Source organism: Bubalus kerabau, chromosome 4, assembly GCF_029407905.1.
Source record: "Bubalus kerabau isolate K-KA32 ecotype Philippines breed swamp buffalo chromosome 4, PCC_UOA_SB_1v2, whole genome shotgun sequence".
Classification (NCBI taxonomy): domain Eukaryota; kingdom Metazoa; phylum Chordata; class Mammalia; order Artiodactyla; family Bovidae; genus Bubalus; species Bubalus kerabau.
In genome coordinates this window covers 180,231,655-180,258,321 of record NC_073627.1, presented here as the reverse complement: position 1 = coordinate 180,258,321, position 26,667 = coordinate 180,231,655, and the positions used below count along the sequence as shown (strand labels likewise).

Here is a 26,667-nt window from a genome sequence, read left to right as displayed (position 1 = left end):
TAGAATAACAGGAGGTTATGAATTTGAAGAAGTCACACTTCACACTTCTGATGGAGGACTGTCACTAGAAACAGTAAAAGATCCGCAACGAATCCAGCGACATTAGGATGAAATAGTACTGTAAATCCCATATATATTTATGTTTTCATTTTAAAGCACAAAAATTAAAATAATGTCTGTATTCAGAAATGTTGGTAACCTACCTTAAATTTCTTGCCACCATCTTTGGAAAGTGAAAGGTTCAGAGATTTTACCAAGGTCAAATTTTCCTGTTTAGTAAGTTTTTTAACAAGGGCTTCTGTAATATATCGAACTCCTGCATGTGAATCAGCTTCTGAAGTTATGCAAACAGATCATTATCAGAAGAGGAAGACATGAATACTTTGAGAAACAAACTGTCTTAATGTTAAACAACAACAACAAAAATTTAAACCATGCAATTGTAAAAACAGCTGGCTAGTTCTAATTGGAATGTTTAAATAATATTTTACTTTATGTAGCATTTCATAATGATGACAATAAGTTATATTTCATAAATATTAACTATGTATAAGCTTTGTATTAAATGCTTTACATTAAAAAATGAAATTTGTACAACAAACCTTTGAGATAGAAATTACTATTCTCCTTTATAAAAAAAATTAGAAAAACAATTTGTTCAACCCTTACAGCTAAAAATGTGCAAATCTAGGACTTGAACCTAGCAGATGAATCTAAAATTTATACTTTTAAGTATGGGCAGCACTGAGGTTTTTAGCAGTATTTTAATGTTAGTTTTTAAAACTAACAACTTAGCAGCAGCAGCAGCAGTATTCATCAATAGAATTTGATGACCATGATTTCATGACATAGCAAAGAAATCACAAAAAAGTTTTCTTTGTATTTAATCACAGTAAGTAAATTTCTTAAGAAAAGAACCCATTTTTGAAAACAGATTCCTAGACTGACAGAATGCTTTTAAGAAAAACATAAAAACCTTGGTGAACATTCATGTGTGTCCCTGATGTGTGAATCAGTCCATTCACAGATTGGAAGCTTGCGGATAAGCAGACTGGAACAGCCCAGGGGTGGACAACATGTTTATACTGAATGAAGGCATCCATTCTGAAGTGACCAGATATGCCTTCCCCTCAGCCAAGGACGATGGTAAACTGGCATATGAACTTTAAAGCACTCTCCTACCACAGGAAATAAAGCTTCCTCTTTCTGGAAACCCTTCTCCTAACCCTTCACCCTCAACCAGAAGCCTCCATCCTCCACTGTCCTTAGACAATTTCTGTCAAAAACAATGGGTCAAGTTACTAGTAGGATGGATACATGTTATATTTGGACCAAAAATGTAAGTTCAGTATTTTCCATCTGTACTTAGAAGAGTATTTGGTGAAATTTGCAGATTAAAAAGCATTACCTTTCTGGTCATGGTAGTCCAAAAGCATAGAGTTTTCACCTATAATCTCGACTTGCCCATACCACTGTCTTCCAGAATGAAAAGGCAGAGTCTCAGATCCGTTTAAAGGTGAAAGTGACCTAGATCTCATATTGGACGTAAGAGATGATGGACTAGGAGAGTGAGATGATGGTGGCATCTTTGTTTTGGAAATTTTTTGCTGAGGACCTTTCTTCATTGCAAGAATAAAGCCAGGTATCCATCAAAACCTGTAAGAGTTTCCAGTATATTTAACAATGTTAATTTTTAGAGTTATCAAAACTATTAGTCTATTTCTAGAATTTTCAAGACTACAAAATTTTAAATTCAGAAGTTATAGATGCTAGAACCCACACTACTCCAAGCTGATGGAAGCAGACACCATTTCAGACACTGCTGATTACCTTACCAGAGGGAAGAGAGACCTCCAGAGGGTCTTGTACTGACATGTACTCCAGCCAGAAGCCTCATCTGTCACTTTGGTTCTCAGTTTATCAGACCAAACTAGTCACAGTGCCTCTTCTACTTACAAAGAGTTCTAGAGTGCATAAAGCTGGAAATACTGGACAACCAGCAGCATTTCATGCTGATCAGTGCTCTCTCATTCCTGCAACAGTTTCTTCCTCTGGTTTCTGGTACACCACACTCTCCTCCCATCTCCCTGGCCACTCCTCAGCCTCCTTTCCCGGCCAAGGCGCATCCATTCACTCTTTAAATGTCAGAGCTCCTCAGGTCTCCTCTGATCTCTCTCTAAACTTAATTGAGACAACCTAATGTACACCCATGGTTCCCAATGCCACCTTTTTACTGATGTTTATATTTTCAATCCAACTCTTCTGAGTCCAGACACCTATTCTCAACTGTCTACCTGACATCTCATTGGCATCGTGAATCAACATGTCCAGATTGAACATATCATTTCCCTCATCCCGCCCTCATTTTCTTCCCATCCTGTTCCTCCCCCAGCGTTCCCTTACTAGTGGACAATGCTCTTGGGAATAAGCCAGAAACTGGGAGTCACTTCCTTCTTCCCAAAACCAATCAGTCACCAAGTTTTGTCAATTCTACTTCCTAAGTATCCCTCAAATTAGTCCTCTTCTTTCCATCTCCCCTCTCTTCTACTCTAATCCACACACTCATCAAACTACTATAACAGCTTCTAGCTGATTTGTCTACAAGCTCTCTTCCCTTCCTCTTCCATCACTACATTGCGGCCAGAGTGATCTATTTAAAAGGTTAATCTATGGGTCTGTAATAAATGAAACATTTATCATGACTTATGAGAGCCCCCGGGATGTGGCCCTGTCTCTCTAGCCTCACATCTGTCACTACTTTCCTAGACTCTGTGGGCTGGAGCCGCACCGACCTCTGTATCTAATTTCTGGTGTTGCAAATGCTTGCCTTTGGTCTTTCTTTTTTTAACCTTTTCAGGAGTTCTCACTATATAGTCTGCATATTAACTTTAGTCAAATAAATAATTTGTAAAAGTTTTCTCCCACCCCGTGATTTCCTTTCTACTAATTGATATTGTCTTAAAAAATAAAACTATTTATTTTTAGTGTGCTGGGTCTTCTGCTGCTGCCTGGGCTTTTCTCTAGTTGCAGTGCGGGGGCTTCTTGCTGTGGTGGCTTCTCTTGTTGCGAAGCATGGGCTCTAGGGTGCTCCGGCTTCAGTCACTGGGGCTCCTCTGCTCTAGAGCACGGGCTCAGTAGTTGTGGCACACGGGCTTAGCTGCTCTGTGGCATGTGGGATCTTCCTGGCCTACGGATCAGACCCGTGTCTCCTGCACTGGCAGGCGATTCTTTACCTCTGAGCCACCAGGGAGGTCCCTGAGATATTGTCATTTGATACTCCTTTAAAATTTTTAAAGAAATCCAACTGGTCTATTTTTCCTTTTGCCGCCTGTGCCTTTGATTTCATATCCAAGAAATCACTGCCAAATCCAGTGGTATTAGGTAAAAGTCCAAATTCAGATAGAATGCTAGCTGGAGTAATGATGAGAATCAGTTCTTCTCTCAAATTAACTTGTAAGTCAAATCACACAATTAATCTAGTAGAATTTAAGTTCCATGAAAGTAGCGATATTATTCACTGATGTATTCCAGGCCAAGAACAGAGCCTAGAAGATGGCAGATAATTACTATTTATTGGATGCATTATTCATAAAGAACCTAGAAACAATAAAATGCTATTCAATACTTCAACAAAAGGCTATCTTCATGGGCAGTATCAGTCCTCAATACCAAGAGTCCTAACTTACAAGTTAGGTTTATGCAAAAAAGATTTTCATGATATACAACTGCTCTTATAAGTACATTGCAAAAATTATAAATCTGCCAAACTTTTGAACCAAAAAATGTTATAAGATGTATAGGTCTTGAACAAGCTGCATTAACAATGATTCTACTTTGCTCAATATCCATAATTTCCCATACCCTCACTACTGAAAATGTAGTGTGTGTACGTGTAGATATTAGTCACCCAGTTGGGTCTAACTCTTTGCAACCCCATGGACTGCAGCCCACCAGACTCCTCTGTCCATAGGATTCTCCAGGCAAGAATACTGGAGTGGGTAGCCATTCCCTTGTCCAGAGGATCTTCCCAACTCAGGGGTTGAACCTGGGTCTCCTGCACTGCAGGCAGATTCTCTACCAAGCCACCAGGGAATTCCTAAAGTGTGAAGACAAAACACAAACTATTTTTTAGAAAAGTAATCTGCAACCCAAAGTTTTTGGATAGCTCAAATCCTAATGCCAGGGACTTTTCCAGCTGTCCAGTGGTTAAGTTTCCATGCTTCCAATTCAGGGGCTGTGGGTTCGATCCCTGGTCAGGGAACTAAGGCCCCACAGGCTGTGTGAGGCATGGCCCAAAAAAAGTAATAAAATAAAAACAGGAAGGAAGGAAAATAAATAAAAATAAATGGTAGCTTTTTAAAACATTTTAATTTTTTTGAAGGAAAAACAGAAAATTTAATACAACGAAAGCATCACTGAACTCACGATCTAGCGTCTTAAGGAGACTAGTTTGAAGGTAGCAAAAACCTGCTAAATTTTTTTAAAAAGTGATTATTGTTTCACAGGTATACAGTACAACAAGGACAACTGCCTTGTTCCACAATCTAGATCACTTCAAACTGCAGATCTATGTCTTTACTTTCTCTTTAGTTTTTTCATGTCAAATCATCCACAAAGGTCAGAAAAGCTTCCCTCAATTCACACAACTGCTATTGATGTCTTAATCACAAAGCTTTAGGACCTAATTTCACAAGTGTGGCAAACAATTTCTATCTTAACATTCTGCCAAGGCAAAAAGTCTCTTTGTAATACGCCTCATTCTGTGTTATATTGTACTGGTGCTCTCTTTCTAAATAATGATATACTCAAGCTTGAAAAGAGCTAAGAGGCATGTGCTTTAGTAACACAATTTTATTCATTCCTGAGTTAAATACAATTTTCATAAGGGCAAAGGACTTAAAAAATAAAAGAGAGTGGTACAGGGCCCAGTTCCCACTTCTGTATGTCTTTCTCTATCTCATAGCATGACAGAAAATGATAAAATTAGAATGACAGCATGCTACATGCTCCAGAGATATGCTTTATACACATTTTTAGTTTCTTGGTTTAAAAATGCACGTACATCCTACATTTTTATGCAACACAATTATTCTACACCCTGCACTTTAGTCTTATCTCTAACTTCTTAAAATATTGAACCATCCTGAATTCCTCTCACAACATCCTAATGATCAAGACTCTTTGGGCCTCACTAGAATATCGTGAGATCCCTCTTGATTCGAAAAACTCTGCCTTACTCAATAACAGAGTTAAATAAATACATTAGAATGGATTCCAGAAATCAAAATCAACTCCTTCCTTTAATGAATTGTAACCTGAAAGATTAAATGATGGCTTTGAAGTCACAGTGCATTCCCAGACCTCCTCCCTGGGTCGCCATAGCCCCTGTAAAGCCTGGACATACGATCTCACAGAAGAGCTAACTCAGTAATATGGGCTTAAGGATTTACTGTACTTGAGGAAGGACACCTGGCAGCAGTAAAACCTTGAACCACGAGTTTAAGAGAGAGAGCGATGTTGCTTGACCAAGGCTGTGGTCTGCAATTACATAAACAACAGAAAGACCGAGCAATAGAAAAGAGAAGACAGAGACAAGAGGCAGGGCTAGTGTGTGTGAAGGGGCAGTATAAACTGAAATCAAAACAAGTCCAGAGCTGGAGATACATTTTGAAAACCCAGAAGGTAAGTCTGCAGAATAAAAGAAAGCCACTGGAATGATGTGATAATCAAAGTCATATGATTGAGCATCCTGTCCTCAGATTCAGAAACTGGCCTTGATCTAACAATCCCCTCCACCACAGCTTAGTAGAGTCTACACCTTCACCTCTATCCAGCCTTTCTAAGATTCCATCATCTCTTATCTTTTCCAAATTAGGCTGTTGCTGCTGCTGCTGCTAAGTCACTTCAGTCGTGTCCGACTCTGTGCGACCCCATAGACAGCAGCCCGCCAGGCTCCCCCGTCCCTGGGATTCTCCAGGTAAGAACACTGGAGTGGGTTGCCATTTCCTTCTCCAATGCATGAAAGTGAAAAGTGAAAGTTAAGTCGCTCAGTCGTGTCCGACTCTGCAACCCCATGGACTGCAGCCTACCAGGCTCCTCCATCCATGGGATTTTCCAGGCAAGAGTACTGGAGTGGGGTACCATTGCCTTCTCCGTCCAAATGAAGCAGATCTCTATAATTCCCAAACCTTCCATCTCTCTTCCCAGCTACTCCAATAAGCAAATATCCATCCCTATTTCTTGACCTCCATATCCCTCTCCATGGCACCCCTTAGCCCTTTAATCACATCTCAGTACTTTCCCTATAATTCGACTTCATCCCATACCCTCTGACACATTTAAACACTCTTATTCTCCAACTAGTCCTTTCAAATACCCTGACTCCTATTCTTCACCAAGGGCAATTCTCCCATCCTGTGCTCGTCAACCTTTGCCTCCCACCCTTCATCCCATTCTGATTGCCAAGTTCTCCCACAAAGTCTCTTCCCTAACACTGTACTAGTCTTCTCCATTTCTCTACAGTTCTCTCTAGTGTCCTGCCTCCACATTTCTGTATTCATCCTGATTTCCCAAACTGCTCATCACAGCAAATATTCTGACATCCTAATTCATTCGAATACTCTGGCTTCTAATTATCCCCTCTTCAAACAAAATACTCCAGTCTCCATCCATTCCACTTCATCTCAACCCAACTGGCTATCTATGTGCCTCTCCCTTCTAACGCCCTGACATCTGTGTCCCTCCATATCCTATTAACATCCCGAACTCTCCTCTTACATCTCTCTCCATGCTACTCAGGTATGGGAGAAAAAAAGCTTCCCAAACCTTTCCATGAGTTTATTTTTTTTCAGTCATTCCATTTTATTCCACAACTTTAAGGCACCAAGAACTGTGAGGCTCTAAGAATACAGGGCTGGGAAGGCAGGACTTCCACACTCAAAACACACAACAGGATCAGGTCTCTGCTCCAAATAGCATCCTTCCCAACACCTTACAAGTAGAATTAAATGATTATTTGTGAAACAACTTGATTATTGCTTGTTTCTCCTTCTAGAGTTGAGGCTACAATACAGTAGAGGCTGTATTGTTTGGTGCACAATAAATATTTGTTGCATGAGTGAAGAAAGGCCTGTGCTAAGCACTCTAAAAGACATTACCAAACAAATTCTTGCAGATAATGTGTATTATGATCATTATTAACCTCATTTATAAGTGACAATGTATCCTGAAGAACTAAGAGCTTGGGTTCTACAATTAAGTCTGAGTTCAAAGGTTAATTTTCCACTTTCTGTGTGACACAGACAAATTATTTAACTTCTCTGATCCACAGTTTCATCACTTTTAAGATGGGAATGATAACCTCGTTCAAGTTAAATTCTAAATCAGTTAATGGGAAGGACTAAAGGATGCAGAACCGAATCTGGCACACAAGGTACACTCAAAAGTAGTCAGTGAGTATTTTCACAAACGAGAAAACATGAGCAAGCCCAAACCTCACAGACGGTCAGTAGCACAGGTGGCAGAATCAAGACGTGAAGCCAAGCTTTGACTTGAAAACGCACCTGTCCCTTAACCGTTATAAGACAAAGTATTTACTCTTCCCCTTCTTTTTATTCCCCATATCCCAACTCTCCTTTTTCTCCATGTACTGTGTTCCGGTCGATTTCAGGACGCCCGTCAGGGTACCCACACCATCCTGTATCCCAGCCATTCCCCGCAGACCCCTGGCACATCTCCACCCCGCTCCGCTCGGCAGCGGGACCCTACCTTTCACTCGCCGAACCCCCGCGTCCACACCTCCCCACACTCCGGCCCTTCATCCCAAAGCCCCCACCCCGGAACCTCCTCTCTTCTAATCCAAACCTCCCTCCATCCTCCTCCCCCGCCCCACGCCGGTTCCGGGCCCTCCCCTCCTTCCCATCCAATCCCAACTCCAAGGCACACGCCCCCGCCCCGAATCCATCCCTCGCTGGGTCCAGGCCTTCCCGCCTTCGCCGCTGGTCCCCACCCGCTCCGCCTGGAGGCCGGAGAACGGCCTAGACCAGGCCTGGCACTCACCACGAAGGAGCGAGGCCGAGCGGAGAGGTGCCGGCAGTTCCCTTCAGGCGCCCAGCGGCGCAGCAGCCATTTTGTTGTGTTGTGCCGGTTGCCGTGGGGCCGTGCGCGCCGCGTGGGCGGAGCCTGCAGCGGTCACGCCCCGCCCCGGAGCTTGGGGGCGGGACCAGGCTTCCCGCCTCTCAGTCGGCCAGGGCCGCGGGCGCGCAAAGGCGGGTGGGAGCCCGCGGGAGCCCGCGCGAGGCGAGATTTCCCGCTGCCGGCGGCGAGAGGCCCTGCTCTTTTCTCTGAGGCGAAGCGGCCGACTCATGCTCAGGCCTTGACACACTCCGCGGGGGCTGGGTCTGAGGACGACCTGAGAGACCCATGTAGCTGTCACCAAGCCCCCGCATGTCCATTGCTGGCCGTCTGGCTTTGAACTAGTGTGCCTCGCACGCTCTTCCTTCGCACGGCCCGTTTCTGAGGCGAATTCTCTCCTTCAGGGGCCAGACAGGTCAGACGTAGATGAACCTCTGAGGGAACGCAGTTTAGGCTTCAGATGCACCCGAGAGGTTACGGGAATGAGAGCGGCCTCGGAGTCCTGGCTGAGAATAGTCCTCCGGTTGTGACAGGAAAGCCAAAGCAGCGGAAGAAACTTCGGCTGTGGCCTGCCTGAAAGGGCTGCATTTCACCACATATTTTTAACACATAGTTTAAGAGAATTTAGCACTTACTGTGCTGAATGCTAGGGAAATACGGTGAATTCTTTTTAAAAACGTGGTCTCTAAGGACACCGTTCCTCCATTCCAGCTTCCCATTTCCCAGCTGGTACCCTGGACAGTATTAGGCAAAGGTCATTAGGCAAATGACCTTTGCCAAATGATGCCTCATCCTTCCTTAAGTCTTGTAAGAACCAAAGAACTTAGTCAAGGAGCATGGGAGTGGGGAAAATTTTGCTTGGCAAAGAGAGCAACTTGTGCAAACCCCAGGAGGAATGGGGAGAAGGAGCTTGACAATGAGCTGATGTTAAATAAATCAGGATGGCAGCCAAAAATCTGGAGTGCAGAAGCTAAAGCAAGAATAGAGGCCTTATTATGAACCATCTTGCTGCTGCTCTGCTGCTAAGTCGCTTCAGTCGTGTCCGACTCTGTGCGACCCCAAGGTGGCAGCCCACCAGGCTCCCCCGTCCCTGGGATTCTCCAGGCAAGAATACTGGAGTGGGTTGCCATTTCCTTCTCCAATGCATGAAACTGAAGAGTGAAAGTGAAGTCGCTCAGTCGTGTCCGACTCTTCGCGACCCCCTGGACTGCAGCTTACCAGGCTCCTCCGTCCATGGGATTTTCAAGGCAAGAGTACTGGAGTGGGGTGCCATTGAACCATCTTAAGCCCTTGTAATTTTTCTGAAAGGCAGAGATGGATTTAGGAATCAGAAGTTCAGGTAGTTTTCAACAGGGGGCGCCATTCACGTTCACATTTAAGTGAATGCTTCTCTCTCCCCCACTAGTATTTAAGCGACACAGGAGACCCTTTGAGCTCTAGAAATGTCAAAATTCATGAAAAGCCCCACATTTTAAATTGAAAGGAAGATCTATCCTTTCTTAAAAAAATTCTAATCTTAGATGATATTTATTAGTTTGGAATGTGTACATTGCTGACTTTCAGTTCTATTATTTTTTGTTTTGTTCTGACACTTGGTTGTTGTTTTTTTTCTTCTCTTTTCCCACAGAGAATTAGATTTATTGTGTCACCTCACTGCTATACCCCTTAAAGTCTGTAATGATATTCAGGTAGGATCCATTATCAAAACATGGTATGCTGGTATAGTTCATTATCAATCTAATAAGTAGCTGTCGAAAATATACACAAAATCCAGAGAATGGTCACTCAGTCAATTCAGTTGCTCAGTCATGTCTGACTCTGTGACCCCTTGGACTGCAGCACACCATGCCTCCCTGTCCATCACCAACTCCCAGAGTTTACTCAAACTCATGTCCATTGAGTCATTGATGCCATCCAACCACCTCATTCTCTGTTGTCCCCTTCTCCTCCCGCCTTCAATCTTTCCCAGCATCAGGGTCTTTTCAAATGAGTCAGTTGTTTGCATCAGGTGGCCAAAATATTGGAGTTTCAACTTCAACATCAGTCCTTCCAATGAACACCCAGGACTGATCTCCTTTAGGATGGACTGGTTGGATCTCCTTGCAGTCCAAGGGACTGTCAAGAGTCTTCTCCAACACCACAGTTCAAAACCATCAATTCTTCAGCACTCAGCTTTCTTTATAGTCCAACTCTCACATCCGTACATGACTACTGGAAAAACCATAGCCTTGACTAGACGGACCTTTGCTGGCAAAGTAATATCTCTGCTTTTTAATATGCTGTCTAGGTTGGTCATCATAACTTTCCTTCCAAGGAGCAAGCATCTTTTAATTTCATGGCTGCAATCACCATCACTAGATCATTCAGGTATGACCTAAATCAAATCCCAAAGTGACAAATAGATTCAAGGGATTAGATCTGATAAACAGAGTGCCTAAAGAACTATGGGTGGAGGTTCATGACATTGTACAGGAGGCAGTAATCAAGACCATCCCCCCAAAAAGAAATGCAAAAAGGCAAAATGGTTGTCTGAGGAGGCCTTACAAATAGATGAAAAAAGAAGAGAAGCAAAAGGCAAAGGAGAAAAGGAAAGATATACCCATCTGAATGTGGAGTTTCAAAGAATCGCAAGGAGAGATAAGAAAGCCTTCCTCAGTGATTAGTGCAAAGAAATAAAGCAAAACAATAAAATGGGAAAGACTAAAAATCCCTTCAAGAAAATTAGAGATACCAAGGGAACATTTCGTGCAAAGATGGGCACAATAAAGGACAGAAATGGTATGGACCTAACAGAAGCAGAAGATATTAACAAGAGGTAGCAAGAATACACAGAAGAACTATACAAAAAAGATCTTCATGACCCAGATAACCATAGTGGTATGATCACTCACCTAGAGCCAGATATCCTGGAATGTGAAGTCAAGTGGGCCTTAGGAAGCATCACTAAAAACAAAGCTAGTGGAGGTGATAGAATTCCAGTTGAACTATTTCAAATCCTAAAAGATGATGCTGTGAAAGTGTTGCACTCAATATGCCAGCAAATTTGGAAAACTCAGCAGTGGCCACAGGACTGGAAAAGGTCAGATTTCATTCCAATCCCAAAGAAAGTTCAAACTATCACACAATTGCACTCATCTCACATGCTGGCAAAGTAATGCTCAAAATTCTCCAAGCCAGGCTTCAACAGTATGTGAACTGAGAACTTCTAGATGTTCAAGCTGGATTTAGAAAAGTCAGAGGAACCAGAGAAGAAATTGCCAACATCCATTGGATCATCGAAAAAGCAAGAGAGTTCCAGAAAAACATCTGCTTCATTGGCTATGCTAAAGCCCTTGACTGTGTGGATCATGACAAACTGTGGGAAATTCTTCAAGAGATGGGAACACCAGACCATCTTTCCTGCCTCCTGAGAAATCTGTATGCAGGTCAGGAAGCAACAGTTAGAACCAGACATGGACTGGTTCCAAATTGGGAAAGGAGTACATCAAGGCTTTATATTGTCACCCTGCTTGTTTAACTTATATGCAGAGTGCATCATGCAAAATGCCGGGCTGGATGAAGCACAAACTGGAATCAAGATTGCCAGGAGAAATAGCAATAACCTCAGATATGCAGATGACACCACCCTTATGGCAGAAAGTGAAGAAGAACTAAAGAGCCTCTTGATGAAAGTGAAAGAAGAGAGTGAACAAGCTGGCTTAAAACTTAACATACAAAAAACTAAGATTGTGGCATCTGGTCCCATCATGGCAAATATATGGGGAAACAATGGAAATAGTGAGAGACTTTATTTTCTTGGGCTCCAAAATCACTGCAGGTGGTGACTGCAGTCATGAAATTAAAAGACACTTGCTCCTTGGAAGAAAAGCTATGACCAACCTAGACAGTATATTAAAAAGCAGAGACATTACTTTGCTGACAAAGGTCTGTCTAATCAAAGCTATAGTTTTTCTAGGAGTCATGTATGGATGTGAGAGTTGGACCATAAAGAAAACTGAGTGCTGAAGAATTGATGCTTTTGAACTGTGGTGTTGGAGAAGGCTCTTAAAGAGTCCCTTGGACTGCAAGGAGATCAAACCAGTCCATCCTAAAGGAAATCAGTCCTGAATATTCACTGGAAGGACTGAGGCTGAAGCTGAACCTGCAATACTTTGGCCACCTGATTCGAAGAACTGACTCATTGGAAAAGACCCTGATGCTGGGAAAGATTGAAGGCGGGAGGAGAAGGGGACGACAGAGGATGAGATGGTTGGATGGCATCACTGACTCGATGGACATGAGTTTGAGCAAGCTCTGGGAGTTTGTGACAGACAGGGAAGCCTGGTGTGCTGCAGTCCATGGGTCACAAAGAGTCAGACATGACTGAGCGACTCTGTAACTCAATGCAGGAGCTTGAATTCCTCCTAATTCTCTCTCATAATGATTTCTGAAGACCTTCTTAGTAATTAGGCCTTTGATGGCCTTCACTTAGAGTGACACTTAGGTTCTGGCTGGTAGGTTTAAAGGATAAAGTGAGAGACCAAACTGAATCTTAGGAGATGATCCCTTAGTATTCCCTTCCTCTTATTGAATGTTGGAAGTAATGTCTCCTGTTTCATTTGTGATTTTAGCAATTTGAGTCTTCTCGTTTTTGGAAAGAGCTTAACTAAAACTTTGTTAATTTTGTTGCTCTTTTCAAAGAACCAGCTTTGGTTAGGTTGATTTTCTCTACTGTTTTTCTACTCTTTTGTTATAATTCATGTTGATATGCTGCATGTTCATTTTTATTCAGTTCAATAAATTTTCTTTTCTTCTTCTTTTTTCTTTTTTTTTTTTGCCAATTGGCATGCAGGATCTTAGTTCCCCGACCAGGGAACCAATCCACATCCCCTGCAGTGGAAGCATGGAGTATTAACCACTGACTCCAAGGGAGTTGCTCTACTCTTTATTTCATTAATTTCCACTCTAATCCTCATCATTTATTTCCTTCTGCTTGCTTTGTATTGGTTTACTCTTTTCACTGTCTTAAAGTGGAGATTAGGTTTTTTATTTGAGATCTTTTTTCCTTTATAATGTAGGCATTTATAACAAAAGATTTTCTGCTAAGTGCTGCTTTAGCTGTATCCCTTTTGTTTTGGTGTGTTGTGTGTTTCATTGTCATTCTTCTAAAACTATTTTCTAATTTCCCTTGTAATTTCTTCTTAGACTTATTGTTGGTTTGTTTTTTTTTTTAGGAATGCTTTGTTTAATTTTCACAGATTTAGAAGTTCCTCAAATTTATCTTGTCATTAATATTTAATTTTGCTCAATTGTGATCAGAAAAATATGTTTTTTCAGTCCTTTTGTACTAACTGAGGCTTGTTTTATAGCCTAGCATATGATCTATCCTGGATAATGTTTCATGTGCACTTGAGAAAAATGTATATTCTGTTCTTTTGGAATAAAACGTTTGTCTACCAGGTCTTGTTGATTTGTGGTGTTGTTCTAGTCTTTTTCCTTGTTGATCTTTTACATAGCTGTTCTATCCATAACTGAAATGATTATTGTTGAAATTTTCTGTTTCTCCCTTCAACTGTCCATTTTTGCTTCACATATTTTGGAGCTCTGGTGGCAAGTATATATGTTTATAATTGTTATATCCTCCTGATGGGTTGACTCTTCTGTTCTTATAAAAATCCCTCTTTATCTCTAGCAATTTTTAAAATTTCAAAGTCTGTTTTGTCTAACATAGTATAGCCACTCCCATTTTCTTATATTAATAGTTGCTGTTTGCATGATATATCTTTTCCTGTCCTTTTACTTTCAACCTATTTTTATCTTTGAACCAAAACTGTATATTCTGTAGATAGCATGTAGTTGAATCTTATTTTTTATTTGCCTGGAAGTTTCTAGCTTTTAATTGTACAATTTAATTTATTCTTTTATTTTTATAATTTATATACCTTGATTTATAGCTGCCATTTTATTTTTTGTTTTTATGTTTTATTTCTTTTTTTCTTAATTCCTCCTTCAGCTTTCTTTTACTTTAAATAAATATTTTGACTATTTAATAATTTTCTAGTTTTAGTATTTTAATTAACTTAAAAAAACTTCTTTTTTAATGATTACTCTAAGGCTTACCATATACACCTTAACTTATACAAGTCTCCTTCATATTTGTACTAATCTAATGCCAGTTAAACATAAAAATGCTACTCCACAGAAATAGCTTTATTTCCTCTTTCCCCATTTTTGTGCTATTATTATAGTACTTACAACCTGCATATATGTTACTAACACACCAAGTAATTTGTTATTATTACCTTATATAATTTAACTTTATTAAAGAAGCTGACAAAAGAAAGGAGAGCACATAAATATTTGTAGAATATATTGTGTTTACCTTCCACTTAGGTTTGATTTTTCTGTAAAAAGTACTCATCACTCTTAAAATGTGTTATTTAATCTTTTACATGGCATTTATCATTTATCACATATATAGAAGAGGTTATAAAAATTTAAATACAGCTTAAAGAATAATAACATAATGAATACTTGCGTATCTACCACCCACATTAAGAAACAAATGCTCTCTTTGTAACCCTAATGTACCCATCCCCTATATCATTTCCCACCCTTTTTCCCAAAGGAAAATGACTTTTATATTAAAAATTCTGAATTTTATTTTAATAATCTTCTTGCTTTTCTCTATAGTTTTTTCAAGTATATATTTGTCCTTAATATAATGTTTGGACTTCCCTGGTGGTTGAATGGTAAAGAATCTGCCTGCCAATGCAGGAGATGTGTGTTCAGTCCTTGGGTCAAGAAGATCCCCTGTAGAAGGAAATGGCAATCCACTCCAGTATTCTTGCCCGGGAAATCCCATGGACAGAAGAGCCTGGCTGGCAAGCTACAGTCCATGGGGTCGCAAAAGAGTCAGACATGACATACTGACTTAACAACAACAACAAATATAATATTTAGCTTTGAATAACTAAGTAGAAAGCCAAAAGTAGAAAGTCTACTTAAAGAAAGGTCAAGATTGCCATTATTAGGATCCCTAAAGTAGATAGGTGAATATTTTCTGGATCACAACCTTGTTTTATCTCTTGAGAGTATACAGGAACTGCTTCTTAGGCTGTCAGTGTACATGGTCACATAGTAAGAACAGAAATCATGGCAACTAGGCATCTGATAGGGAGTAGTGTGGGTCAGGAGCAAAAAGCAGGAATTTCAACAGAATGTGATTGGTGGTGGTGGTTTAGTCGCTGAGTCGTGTCCAACTCTTGCGATCCCTATGGACTGTAGCCCACCAGGCTCCTCTGTCCATGGGATTTTCCAGGCAAGAATACTGGAGTGGGTTGCCTTGCCCTTCTCCAGAGAATGTGATTACAACAAGCCAATACAAATAGGAACCTAGATCAGACTCACGTGGACATTCTTACCTCAAGTTAGAAAAATGATAGAACAGCAACATAAATCTAGGTCCTTTGAGTCCCAGCTGCTCCAAGTGTTTGGGTTTTCCTGTAAATCTTGCATACTGCTGTCATCAAGGATTTTCCCTTCATTATCCTATTGAGAAATCCTTTTGCCTCCCTCTTGCATTTGATCTTCTATTACATGTATCCCATATCTCTATTCTGTTGGTTTTTTTCTCTTTTTTGGTAGAGCACATTCTCTACCTCTCTTTGGTAGTGACACATTTGCATAGTGTTACAGAAGGAAAAAACTTTTTCTAAATCTTGCATTTAAAAAAATGTCTTTGTTGTTACAGTTGATGGATAATTTGGTTGTATATAGAGTTCTACATTAGAAATAATTTTCCTTTAGAACTTTGAAGATATTACTTCATCGTCATCTTCTCCCCATGCTGAAAAGCCCAAATCTTTCTCCATTCTAACTCCTAATCCTTTCAACTCCTACTCCTTTATATGTCACCTCTTTCCTTCTCTCTCTGGAAACTAGTAGGATCTATTTTTCTGTTCTTAGTGTCTCAAAAGTTTCAAATGACATGCTTTGGTATCAATATATATTCATCTTTCTGCTTGGCACTTGGAAGGTTTTTCTAATCTAACAACTATGTCCTTCTGTTGTTAAATTTTTTTCTTATTATTTCATTGATGAAAGTTCCCTCCATTCTTTTCTGTCCCCTCTTTCTGGAGCTCCCATTATTCATGCTGGTCCTCTAATCATCTTATCCTCCATCCCTTTGTCTTTTTGCTTTAATTTTTTCTTTGAAGATTTACTTTACTTTATCTTCCAAAGTTTTCTGCTTATGCTGTCATGTCTTTCATATCCAAGAGCTCATTTTGTTTCTGAATGTTCCTTTTAATTGTATCCTATTCTTGCTTCATGGATGTAATATATCTTTACAAGAATGTTGCATCTTGTTTGTTTTGTGGAAAGGGTAATAGTCTTCTTCACTTTGTATAAGCTATATTTCCTCCAAAGTTTTCCCCTCCTTAATTTTGGGGGGAAAGTTTATGTTAACAAATTTATGTTAGAGGCTTTTTTCAGACATCTGACAATTTTTCATTGTTTGCTCTGTTGTGGTGGAGGAGATCTTTAGAAGTTCAGTTCAGTTCAGTTCAGTCGCTCAGTTGTGTCCGATTCTTTGCGACCCCATGAATCACAGCACGCCAGGCCTCCCTGTTCATCACCAACTCCTGTAGTTCACTCAAACGCATGTCCATTGAGTCGGAGTTGGGATGTATTAAATTTAAGATGCTAATTAGATTGCCAAGTAGAGATTTTAAGTGAGGCAGTAGATATTCAAGTGGAGATTTTGAGTAAGACAGGTAGAAGAGAGCTCCAGGGAGTGAAATTTAGATGTATTGGTGTACAGAGATGGTATTGAAATCCATGCCATTAAATGAGATTGCCTGCCAGTAAATGTATGTAGAAAAAGATTTTTAAAAAGACCAGAACCCTGGAGCAAACCAACATTTAGAAGTAGAGTTTCTCACTGGAGATATCAATTTGGAAGTCATCATTGCTGCTGCTGCTGCTGCTGCTAAGTCAGTTCAGTCCTGTCCGACTCTGTGCGATCCCAGAGATGGCAGCCCACCAGGCCCCCCCATCCCTGGTATTCTCCAGGCAAGAACACTGGAGTGGGTTGCCATTTCCTTCTCCAATGCATGAAAGTGAAAAGTGAAAGTGAAGTCGCTCAGTCGTGTCCGACTTCTAGCGACCCCATGGACTGCAGACTACCAGGCTCCTCCATCCATGGGATTTTCCAGGCAAGAGTACTGGAGTGGGGTGCCATTGCCTTCTCCGAAGTCATCATTAGAGAGATGGTTATTTGAGGTAATATCTTTATGAGGGAAGTCGAGGGAATTGTAGTTTGCAATGTTAACTTAAAATACTCAAACAGCTCAAGTGAAGAGCCTGCTAAATTCTGTATCTTTGATAGGAGCCTAAGTAAGTACTTTCCTCATTCTCCCTTTAAATGCTAAACCATACAGCAGCAACCCACTGATTCTCAACCAAGGGTTATTTTGCCCAGGGGACATTGGTAATGTCTGGGACATTTTGTTTCATGACTGGGAAGGTTCTACTGACACCTAATGGTGCCAGGCATGCTGCTGCATAGCCTGCAGTGCACAGGGCAGCCACTACAATACGCAACTCAGCCCACATGCCAGCGGTGCCATGACTGAGGAAGTCTGAGATAACCTCAGTTGTTATCAGTTTTTGTTCATTGTTATTATCATAGTTTTGTTTATTTGTCACAAGTGGGGAGGAGGGGAATATCCCTCCTCAGTATTAGGGAATGACAAATGTTTGTGGCCTATTTCAGTACTGTGTAAATTAAACTGAAAATGGTATGAAATTTGATCAGAAGCTCTTTTGGCTCCATGTCTGTGTCACTGTCTTTGTTTCTTCTTAGTTATAGTTTAAGTCCATGCATGGGCCTGCATACAAAACAAGAAAAACACATTGTCTTCTTGTGACCAAAGTTTTGAAGCTTGTGTGAGAAGAGTTGGCATTTATTAAATATGACCTTGAAATAAAATGTTTTTCCCTTTGCATGGCTTCAGTTACAGAACCAAATGGCCAAAAATTAAAATACAGCTACAGTCACTCTCAGCAGAGCTGAGAGTTTTTCTGACTCTCAGTGTGAAAATGTTCTGGACTGAATTGATGCCAGACTTATCAGTTGCGCCAGTTGCAATCTAAAAATCTTTTTACATTAAATCTTTTTAGTATACTTTTGCTTAGTAATTGTCTTATCATTGTTCCTGCTTGATATGATTCAGACCTCAGTGGTTCAAATATTAGCCTACTGGTCACAGTTTAGAAGATGGTCTTGCAACATCATAAATGTCAGTGGCATCAATTCCATGAGACTGTTCATTCACTACTCATACAATTGCATTATTATTACAATTACCAACAAAATGAAGTCTCACTTAACAGCAATGAGGTTCCTACTTAACAAACACGATCAAAATCTTATGCTTTTATGGTAGATCATTTTTTAAAGTTGCTGTTGTGAATTAATGTTTGACATCTCACACTTTCAATAATTTCTGCTTGTGTTTTACCTTAGAGAACAATTTTCTTAATTCTTTGTATAGCATGTACTACCTGTCTATTCTTTTCATAAAATAAAGAATACTTGAAAGTCCAAGTAAAGTTGCTCAGTCGTGTCCAACTCTCTGCGACACCATGGACTGTAGCCTACCAGGCTCCTCTGTCCATGGGGTTTTCCAGGCAAGAATACTGGAGTGGGTTGCCATTTCCTTCTCCAGGGGATCTTCCCAACCCAGGGATTGAACTCGGGTCTCCTGCATTGCAGGCAGACGCTTTACTGTCTGAGCCACCAAGGAAGCCTATAAAGAATATTAGTACATTAAAAAGGATAGCTACATCTTCAGTGTCAGAGCAGCAAGTTCAAAATGTGCTTAATTTCCATTCTACGCTCCTTACTGTGACATTCATGGCCATATACAATCCGGCCCTCAACTGCCCTTTCAGCATCATCTTCTTTGGACGCACCTGATGATGCATTTATTTGTTCATTCATTTAGCAGCAGTTTGTTAAGTGGCTAAGTACGTTTTAGGTGCTGTGAAAAGTTCTGTGTGTATCCCTATTGTATATGTTAGACTCAGTACCTGTCATCATACAGCTGTAATCTAGAAGGGAAAACAGACAAGTGAAGAAGCAACTACACAGTCCATCATCGTAACCACCAGCCATCCTGATGACATCTGAAAACTTGTAGTTTAGGATGAATCTGTATAGGTAATTGAATGCAACCTTGAGGAAAATAAGACAACAATAGCTTCACAGTTTCCTTGCCCATATCCTGGTCACTGATGGGTCACATCTGACAGAATGTGGTCCACTGGAGAAGAGAATGGCAAATCACTTCAGTATTCTAGCCTTGAGAACCCCATGAACAGTATGAAAAGGCAAAATGATAGGATACTGAAAGAGGAACTCCCCAGGTCGTAGGTGCCCAATATGCTACTGGAGATCAGTGGAGAAAGTAACTCCACAAAGAATGAAGGGATGGAGCCAAAGCAAAAACAATACCCAGTTGGAATGTGACTGGTGATAGAAACAAGGTCGGATGCTGTAAAAAGCAATATTGCATAGGAACCTGTATTGTTAGGTCCATGAATCAAGGCAAATTGGAAGTGGTCAAACAGGAGACAGCAAGAGTGAACGTCGACATTCTAGGAATCAGTGAACTAAAATGGACTGGAAAGGGTGAATTTAACTCGGGTGACCACTATATCTACTACTGTGGGCAGGAATCCCTCAGAAGAAATGGAGTAGTCATCATTGTCAACAAAAGAGTCTGAAATGCAGTACTTGGATACAATCTCAAAAATGACAGAATGATCTCTGTTCGTTTCCAAGGCAAACCATTCAATATCACAGTAATCCAAGTCTATGCCCCAACCAGTAATACTGAAGAAGCTGAAGTTGAACAGTTCTATGAAGACCTCCAAGACCTTTTAGAACTAACACCCAAAAAAGATGTCCTTTTCATTATAGGGGAATGGAACGCAAAAGTTGAAGTCAAGAAACACCTGGAGTAACAGGCAAATTTGGCCTTGGAATACGGAATGAAGCAGGGCAAAGGCTAATAGAGTTTTGCCAAGAGAACCCACTGGTCATAGCAAACACCCTCTTCCAACAACACAAGAGAAGACTCTGCACATGGACATCACCAGATGGTCAACACAGAAATCAGATTGATTATATTCTTTGCAGCCAAAGAGGGAGAAGCTTTATACAGTCAGCAAAAACAAGACCAGGAGCTGACTGTGGCTCAGATCATGAACTCCTTATTGCCAAATTCAGACTTAAATTGAAGAAAGTAGGGAAAACCACTAGACCATTCAGGTACGACCTAAATCAAATTCCTTATGATTATACAGTGGAAGTGAGAAATAGATTTAAGGGACTAGATCTGATAGATAGAGTACCTGATGAACTATGGACGGAGGTTCATGACATTGTACAGAAGACAGGGATCAAGACCATCTCCATGGAAAAGAAATGCAAAAAAGCAAAATGGCTGTCTGAGGAGGCCTTACAAGTAGCTGTGAAAAGAAGAGGAGTGAAAAGCAAAGGAGAAAAGGAAAGATATAAGCATCTGAATGCAGAGTTCCAAAGAATAGCAAGGAGAGATAAGAAAGCCTTCCTCAGCGATCAATGCAAAGAAATAGAGAAAAACAACAGAATGGGAAAGACTAGAGATCTCTTCAAGAAAATTAGAGATACCAAGGGAACATTTCATGCAAAGATGTGCTTGATAAAGGACAGAAATGGTATGGACCTGACAGAAGCAGAAGATATTAAGAAGAGGTGGCAAGAATACACAGAAGAACTGTACAAAAAAGATCTTCATGACCCAGATAATCACAATGGTGTGATCACTCACCTAGAGCCAGACATCCTGGAATGTGAAGTCAAGTGGGCTTTAGAAAGCATCACTACAAACAAAGCTAGTGGAGGTGATGGAATTCCAGTTGAGCTATTTCAAATCCTGGAATATGATGCTGTGAAAGTGTTGCACTCAATATGCCAGCAAATTTGGAAAACTCAGCAGTGGCCAGTTTTCATTCCAATCCCAAAGAAAGGCAATGCCAAAGAATGCTCAAACTACCGCACAATTGCACTCATCTCACATGCTAGTAAAGTAATGCTCAAAATTCTCCAAGCCAGGCTTCAGCAATACACAAACCATGAACTTCCAGATGTTCAAACTGGTTTTATAAAAAGCAGAGGAACCAGAGATCAAATTGCCAACATCCGCTGGATCATGGAAAAAGCAAGAGAGTTCCAGAAAAACATCTAATTCTGCTTTATTGACTATGCCAAAGCCTTTGACTATGTGGATCACAATAAACTGTGGAAAATTCTGAAAGAGATGGGAATACCAGACCACCTGAACTGCCTCTTGAGAAACCTATATGCAGGTCGGGAAGCAACAGTTAGAACTGGACATGGAACAACAGACTGGTTCCAAATAGAAAAAGGAGTACGTCAAGGCTGTATATTGTCACCCTGCTTATTTAACTTATATGCAGAGTACATCATGAGAAATGCTGGGCTGGAAGAAGCACAAGCTGGAATCAAGATTGCCAGGAGAAATATCAATAACCTCAGATATGGAGATAACACCACCCTTATGGCAGAAAGTAAAGAGGAAATAAAAAGCCTCTTGATGAAGGTGAAAGAGGAGAGTGAAAAAGTTGGCTTAAAGCTCAACATTCAGAAAACGAAGATCATGGCATCTGGTCCCATCACTTCATCGGAAATAGATGGGGAAACAGTGGAAACAGTGTCAGACTTTATTTTTCTGGGCTCCAAAATCACTGCAGATGGTGACTGCAGCCATGAAATTAAAAGACACTTACTCCTTGGAAGAAAAGTTATGACCAACCTAGATAGCATATTGAAAAGCAGAGACATTACTTTGCCAACAAAGGTCCGTCTAGTCAAGGCTATGGTTTTTCCTGTGGTCATGTATGGATGTGAGTGTTGGACTGTGAAGAAAGCTGAGCACCGAAGAATTGATGCTTTTGAACTGTGGTGTTGGAGAAGACTCTTGAGAGTCCCTTGGACTGCAAGGAAATCTAACCAGTCCATTCTAAAGGAGATCAGTCCTGGGTGTTCTTTGGAAGGACTGATGCTAAAGCTGAAACTCCAATACCTTGGCCACCTCATGCGAAGAGTTGACTCATCAGAAAAGACTCTGATGCTGGGAGGGATTGGGGGCAGGAGGAAAAGGGGACGACAGAGGATGAGATGGCTGGATGGCATTGCCAGCTCGATGGACATGAGTTTGGGTGAACTCTGAGAGTTGGTGATGGACAGGGAAGCCTGGTGTGCTGCAATTCATGGGGTTGCAAAGAGTCAGACATGACTGAGCAACTGAACTGAACTGAACTGATGGGTCAATTCTAATCCCAGAGTAGATTAGAGTAATCCCTTGGGAACACCCCAGGACTTGGGAAGACTGTCTTGGGATTTCAGATCTGCTCTAAAGTGGATCAGTACAGGTCTTGTGGGCACAATTCAAACCAGACTCACTATAGGGAAACCTCAGAATCATTTCCGTATCTAAGACTTTCTACACAGAGTCCAGGAAGATAGTCCCCTTTCATGTTCATTAAATTTTGAATGGTTTCCTAGAAGCAGAGCCTGAGACTGGGAAACACTCTCTACAAGTGGTTCATGGTTAGACTTTTCTTAAGAGAAGTTTGTAAGTAGCGAGGGAAGCAAGACAGGGCAGGAGAGAAGATAAGCAAAGGTGTGGCTTCAAGCAAGATCTTGCTTCAACCTGATCCCATGAGAGGCTCTGTAGCATGAGTGGTACTACAAGGTTGTCCCAGCTTAAGTCACGGGAGTCATCTGTTGTATTCCCAGAACCGGTCCATTTTAACTGTGGACCAGTCCCAGGAAAAGGATATGACTTCTCAGGCATTTCTGGGCAAGCTGTGTCCAGTGGCTGAAGTGAGTTAGTAATCCCTGGAGAAGTGAGCAATTAGAAAAGTTAAGCAACTGATATTCCCAGCATCTGTAGTGTGCATATACCAGGCCCAGAAAAGGGGATCTGACCAGGGCATCAACTGCATTTACTATATCAGGAAATTGTTCAAGACCACAGCAGCCTCCAAATATTATGTGTCTGTGTCCATCTTTGAAACATTTTTCCTAGAGACTCCCATTTGGGTATCTTTTCTGTTTTAGTCATCAAAACAAGTTTCTCTGCTTTGAATTCCAAAATTATCTGTGGACATTAAAAGGTTATCATTTAAATTCTTAGGTTTCCTTTTCAGTGATCCCATTATCTGATATTAATAATTAACTTGAGGACTTATTTAACCAAATTCTTCAAACTGAGTTCACACACAAAAAGGGCAGTTTCAAGAAAGGTTGTATCAACAGTTGAATCCTAACCCAGCCATGGACATTTTAAGCATAGTGTTTATTTTTTTCTGCTTGGGAAGAAGTTGGGAACAGGAGCAAACGTAAGTTAAGGGTCCCCTTTTCATTTACAATGTGTTTTGATTATAGTTTTATAGACAGCAGAATTCAATCAATGCCACATGAAATTGACTTTCTAGTCCTGAGAAATCCAAGTGAATTCCTTTTCTCTGTTGTCTAATGTTATTTCCCTGCTTTTTAATATGAATACTTTGTGAGCTAGCATAACTTGTATTCTAGTACTCTGTATTTTCCCAGACTATTGCCCATGCCCTGAGGAAGAGTAATTTACTGATTGATGTTTGGTTAAAAATTCCAGACAGAAGCATGATCCCTATTTTCACTTCTTATAGAGGACTCTATTAAGTGTTGCCCTGGCTGCAACTGATTAAAATAATTTCCATCTGCCTCTTTGAAATATCATCCTTAGGATGAAATCCTGCTTTTCAGGACACTGTCCTGGCTTTATCCTAGATGATAAAATTTTGAGAAGTAAAACACATATTGTTAAATGTAAGAAAATTTGCTAATTTGAGTTAAGTAAAAAACATTAAAAATTATGTTGTACTAAATAATTTTAACAGTTTCAGCAGATATGTTGTCCCAGCACCTAATGTATTCTATGTTGGAGCCTCTGAAAATGTAGTAATGCAAGTTCATGGATACACAAAATCATTTCCAGTGACCATTGCTGTTAAAAGTTATCCTGACAGAAGTTTTACATATTCTTCTGACCAAGTTAATTTATCTCCAGAAAATAAATTTCAAAGCTCTGCAAGCCTAACTGTATGTATTCTTCTTATAGTTTCTTTTTACATGCAAAATGTTTCTTTATAAAACCCATATGTAGATGGTACACTGATCCTTGTTACATATGTGGATAAAGATGTGGATACATCACACTATTGAGATCATTAGTTAGTGAGATAAGTGCCATATGATTTTACATGCAAGTAAGTGGGAAATGTTAAATAGAGAATCTGCTTCTGACTTGGGGGCAATGTAGAAAAATGTAAAAGTTTGAATGAAGCAGATAAAGGTTATTAGGTGAAAAGATTTGGTGACATCAGTTGAAAACCAAATTAACCAACACATGTACTTGTTTTAAAATTACACAATAAATACTAAAAAGAGATAATTTAGATACTTGAATATTTAGATACTTATTTATTAGGAGGAAAACAAATGTTAATATATAGAGGCATAAAAATAGGTTTGACTTGATTTTAGAAATTCAGAGAAGTTAATAGAGAACACTTTGAACATTTGTTTTCCTAAACTATATTTAACATTCTAATCCCATGGTATTCTAGAAAAATTATTTTTTTCCCTAACATATGTATCTATCATAGGCTTTTACTACTTTCTGTTTAGACTTGAATCAAGCAAATTTTCTTCTAAACAAATTTGTTAACAATGCTCAAAAAAAATGTCAAAATTCTATTTCTATAAAATATACTGATCATATGCAGTGTACTTGAAGAGGGCTACTTACTAATTATATAATGACCAATGGACATGAAAATCATCATGAAAAGAAAGATTTTGATTTTCAATAAAAGTCGAGGTATAACTAAATAAACATGAGATATTTTATTCACTTATACTACCATGTGATAAGTGATTTAGTCCATTCTCTACCTGATATCTGAATCCTCCCATTCTTCCACTCATCCATTGCTGATTAACTTTTGAGCTTCTTAATGTTTCTTAATGACTTTTGGTTATCTTGTTTATTAAAAATTGAATTCTTTAGTGATTGTCATTTTTAATAGACATTTACCCTGGATCAACTTTTTAAAAATGATTGTTTCAAATGAAATTTGATAAGAAACTAAAATATAGAGGTGTTTGTGGAAAAATACATGTACTGTTTAATTTTATAAAATTTTTATATGTTGCATATAGATAACAACTCATTTTCATATATACCTAAAAGACATATGTTTTTATTATCTTAATATATTTATATTTATATAAGTTAGTTAATAACATATGATTAATATAATCATAATTAATATAATAACTTATATTATCTTAATATCTCAATTATATAATATTCATCCATTAATTTTTTAACAGATACAACCAAAAGAGTTATCTGGAGGACCAAATGCAATTTCACATGTATATTTAGAAGCTTTATCTGCTCATTTTTCAAAAGCAGCAAAAATTCCACTACGCTATGACAATGGATTTCTCGTCATTCAGACAGACAAATCTATTTACGATTCAGATCAGTCAGGTATAATAAAAAAAGAATTATAATTTCTGGGAGGAAAGTGAGATGGTTAATGGTTAATACCTGATTAATGGTATTAGGACAAGTGGTTTATTTTGCGGTGAAAAAATGGAGTTAATTTCCAAATTACACCTTACACAAAAGTAAAGATCTGACAAACTAAAGGTTAAATTATAAAACAAAGAATCAGCAAAATATGAGTATAATTTAGAGGTAGAAAGACCTTTGTTAGAATGATGCCAAGACTCCTTTCAAAATAGTTTTTTAAAAAAACAAAGTGATGTATTATAGAACTTAATACAGAGGCTGAATTTTAACTTTAAAAAATCTAATTTTTAATTCTCAATATCATCTTCCTCTATAAAAATATTTCAATTTCATACTAACATTGAAAATTGTGAACTATATTGCAAAGTTCACCTAGCTATGTCTGCCTCCTTGTTTCCAGTTCGAAATGGTTTCAGTTCGAAATGGTTTCAGTCTTCTTTTGGGAGATTTCGTCTACAAGTTATCTCAAGTGTGGGAAGAAAGGTTGATCTAATGGGGATGTACTGAATGCAGCTGCCCTTTATGAATGACCATTGAAGATGGTGTTAATTAGATAAACAGAATAAGATAAGATGGAGATCAGTTCAGTTCAGTCACTCAGTCGTGTCTGACTCTTTGCTATCCCATGGACTACAGCACGCCAGGCTTCCCTGTCCATCACCAACTCCCAGAGCTTACTCAAACTCATGTCCATCGAGTTGGTGATGCCATCCAACTATCTCATCCTCTGTCATCCCCTTCTCCTCCTGCCTTCAATCTTTCCCAGCATTAGGGTCTTTTCCAATGAGTCAGTTCTTCGCATCAGGTGGCCAAAGTATTGGAGCTTCAGCTT

General features: G+C 39.7%; 1 protein-coding gene and 1 pseudogene across 5 annotated transcripts in view; one reads left to right on the top strand and one right to left on the bottom strand.

Annotated features, from left to right (window-relative positions):
• Window positions 1-8,468, bottom strand: part of CNTRL (centriolin) — an 87,627-nt gene extending 79,159 nt beyond the window's left edge. For 4 of the 5 annotated variants that reach the window (XM_055579515.1, XM_055579519.1, XM_055579518.1 and 1 more), the window contains exons 1-3: window positions 8,059-8,468; window positions 1,409-1,656; window positions 204-334 (exon numbers count right to left, since the gene is read on the bottom strand). In XM_055579515.1, the coding sequence (XP_055435490.1) occupies window positions 204-334; window positions 1,409-1,625 (348 nt within the window). In that variant the 5' untranslated portion in view covers window positions 1,626-1,656; window positions 8,059-8,468. Of the gene's footprint in view, window positions 1-203; window positions 335-1,408; window positions 1,657-7,767; window positions 7,885-8,058 lie in introns of those variants that run through there. The other variant, XM_055579516.1, reaches the window with a different exon arrangement.
• A 125-nt stretch (window positions 8,469-8,593) lies between these two features.
• The window catches only part of LOC129651070 (complement C5-like), a 38,234-nt pseudogene continuing 20,160 nt past the window's right edge, over window positions 8,594-26,667 (top strand).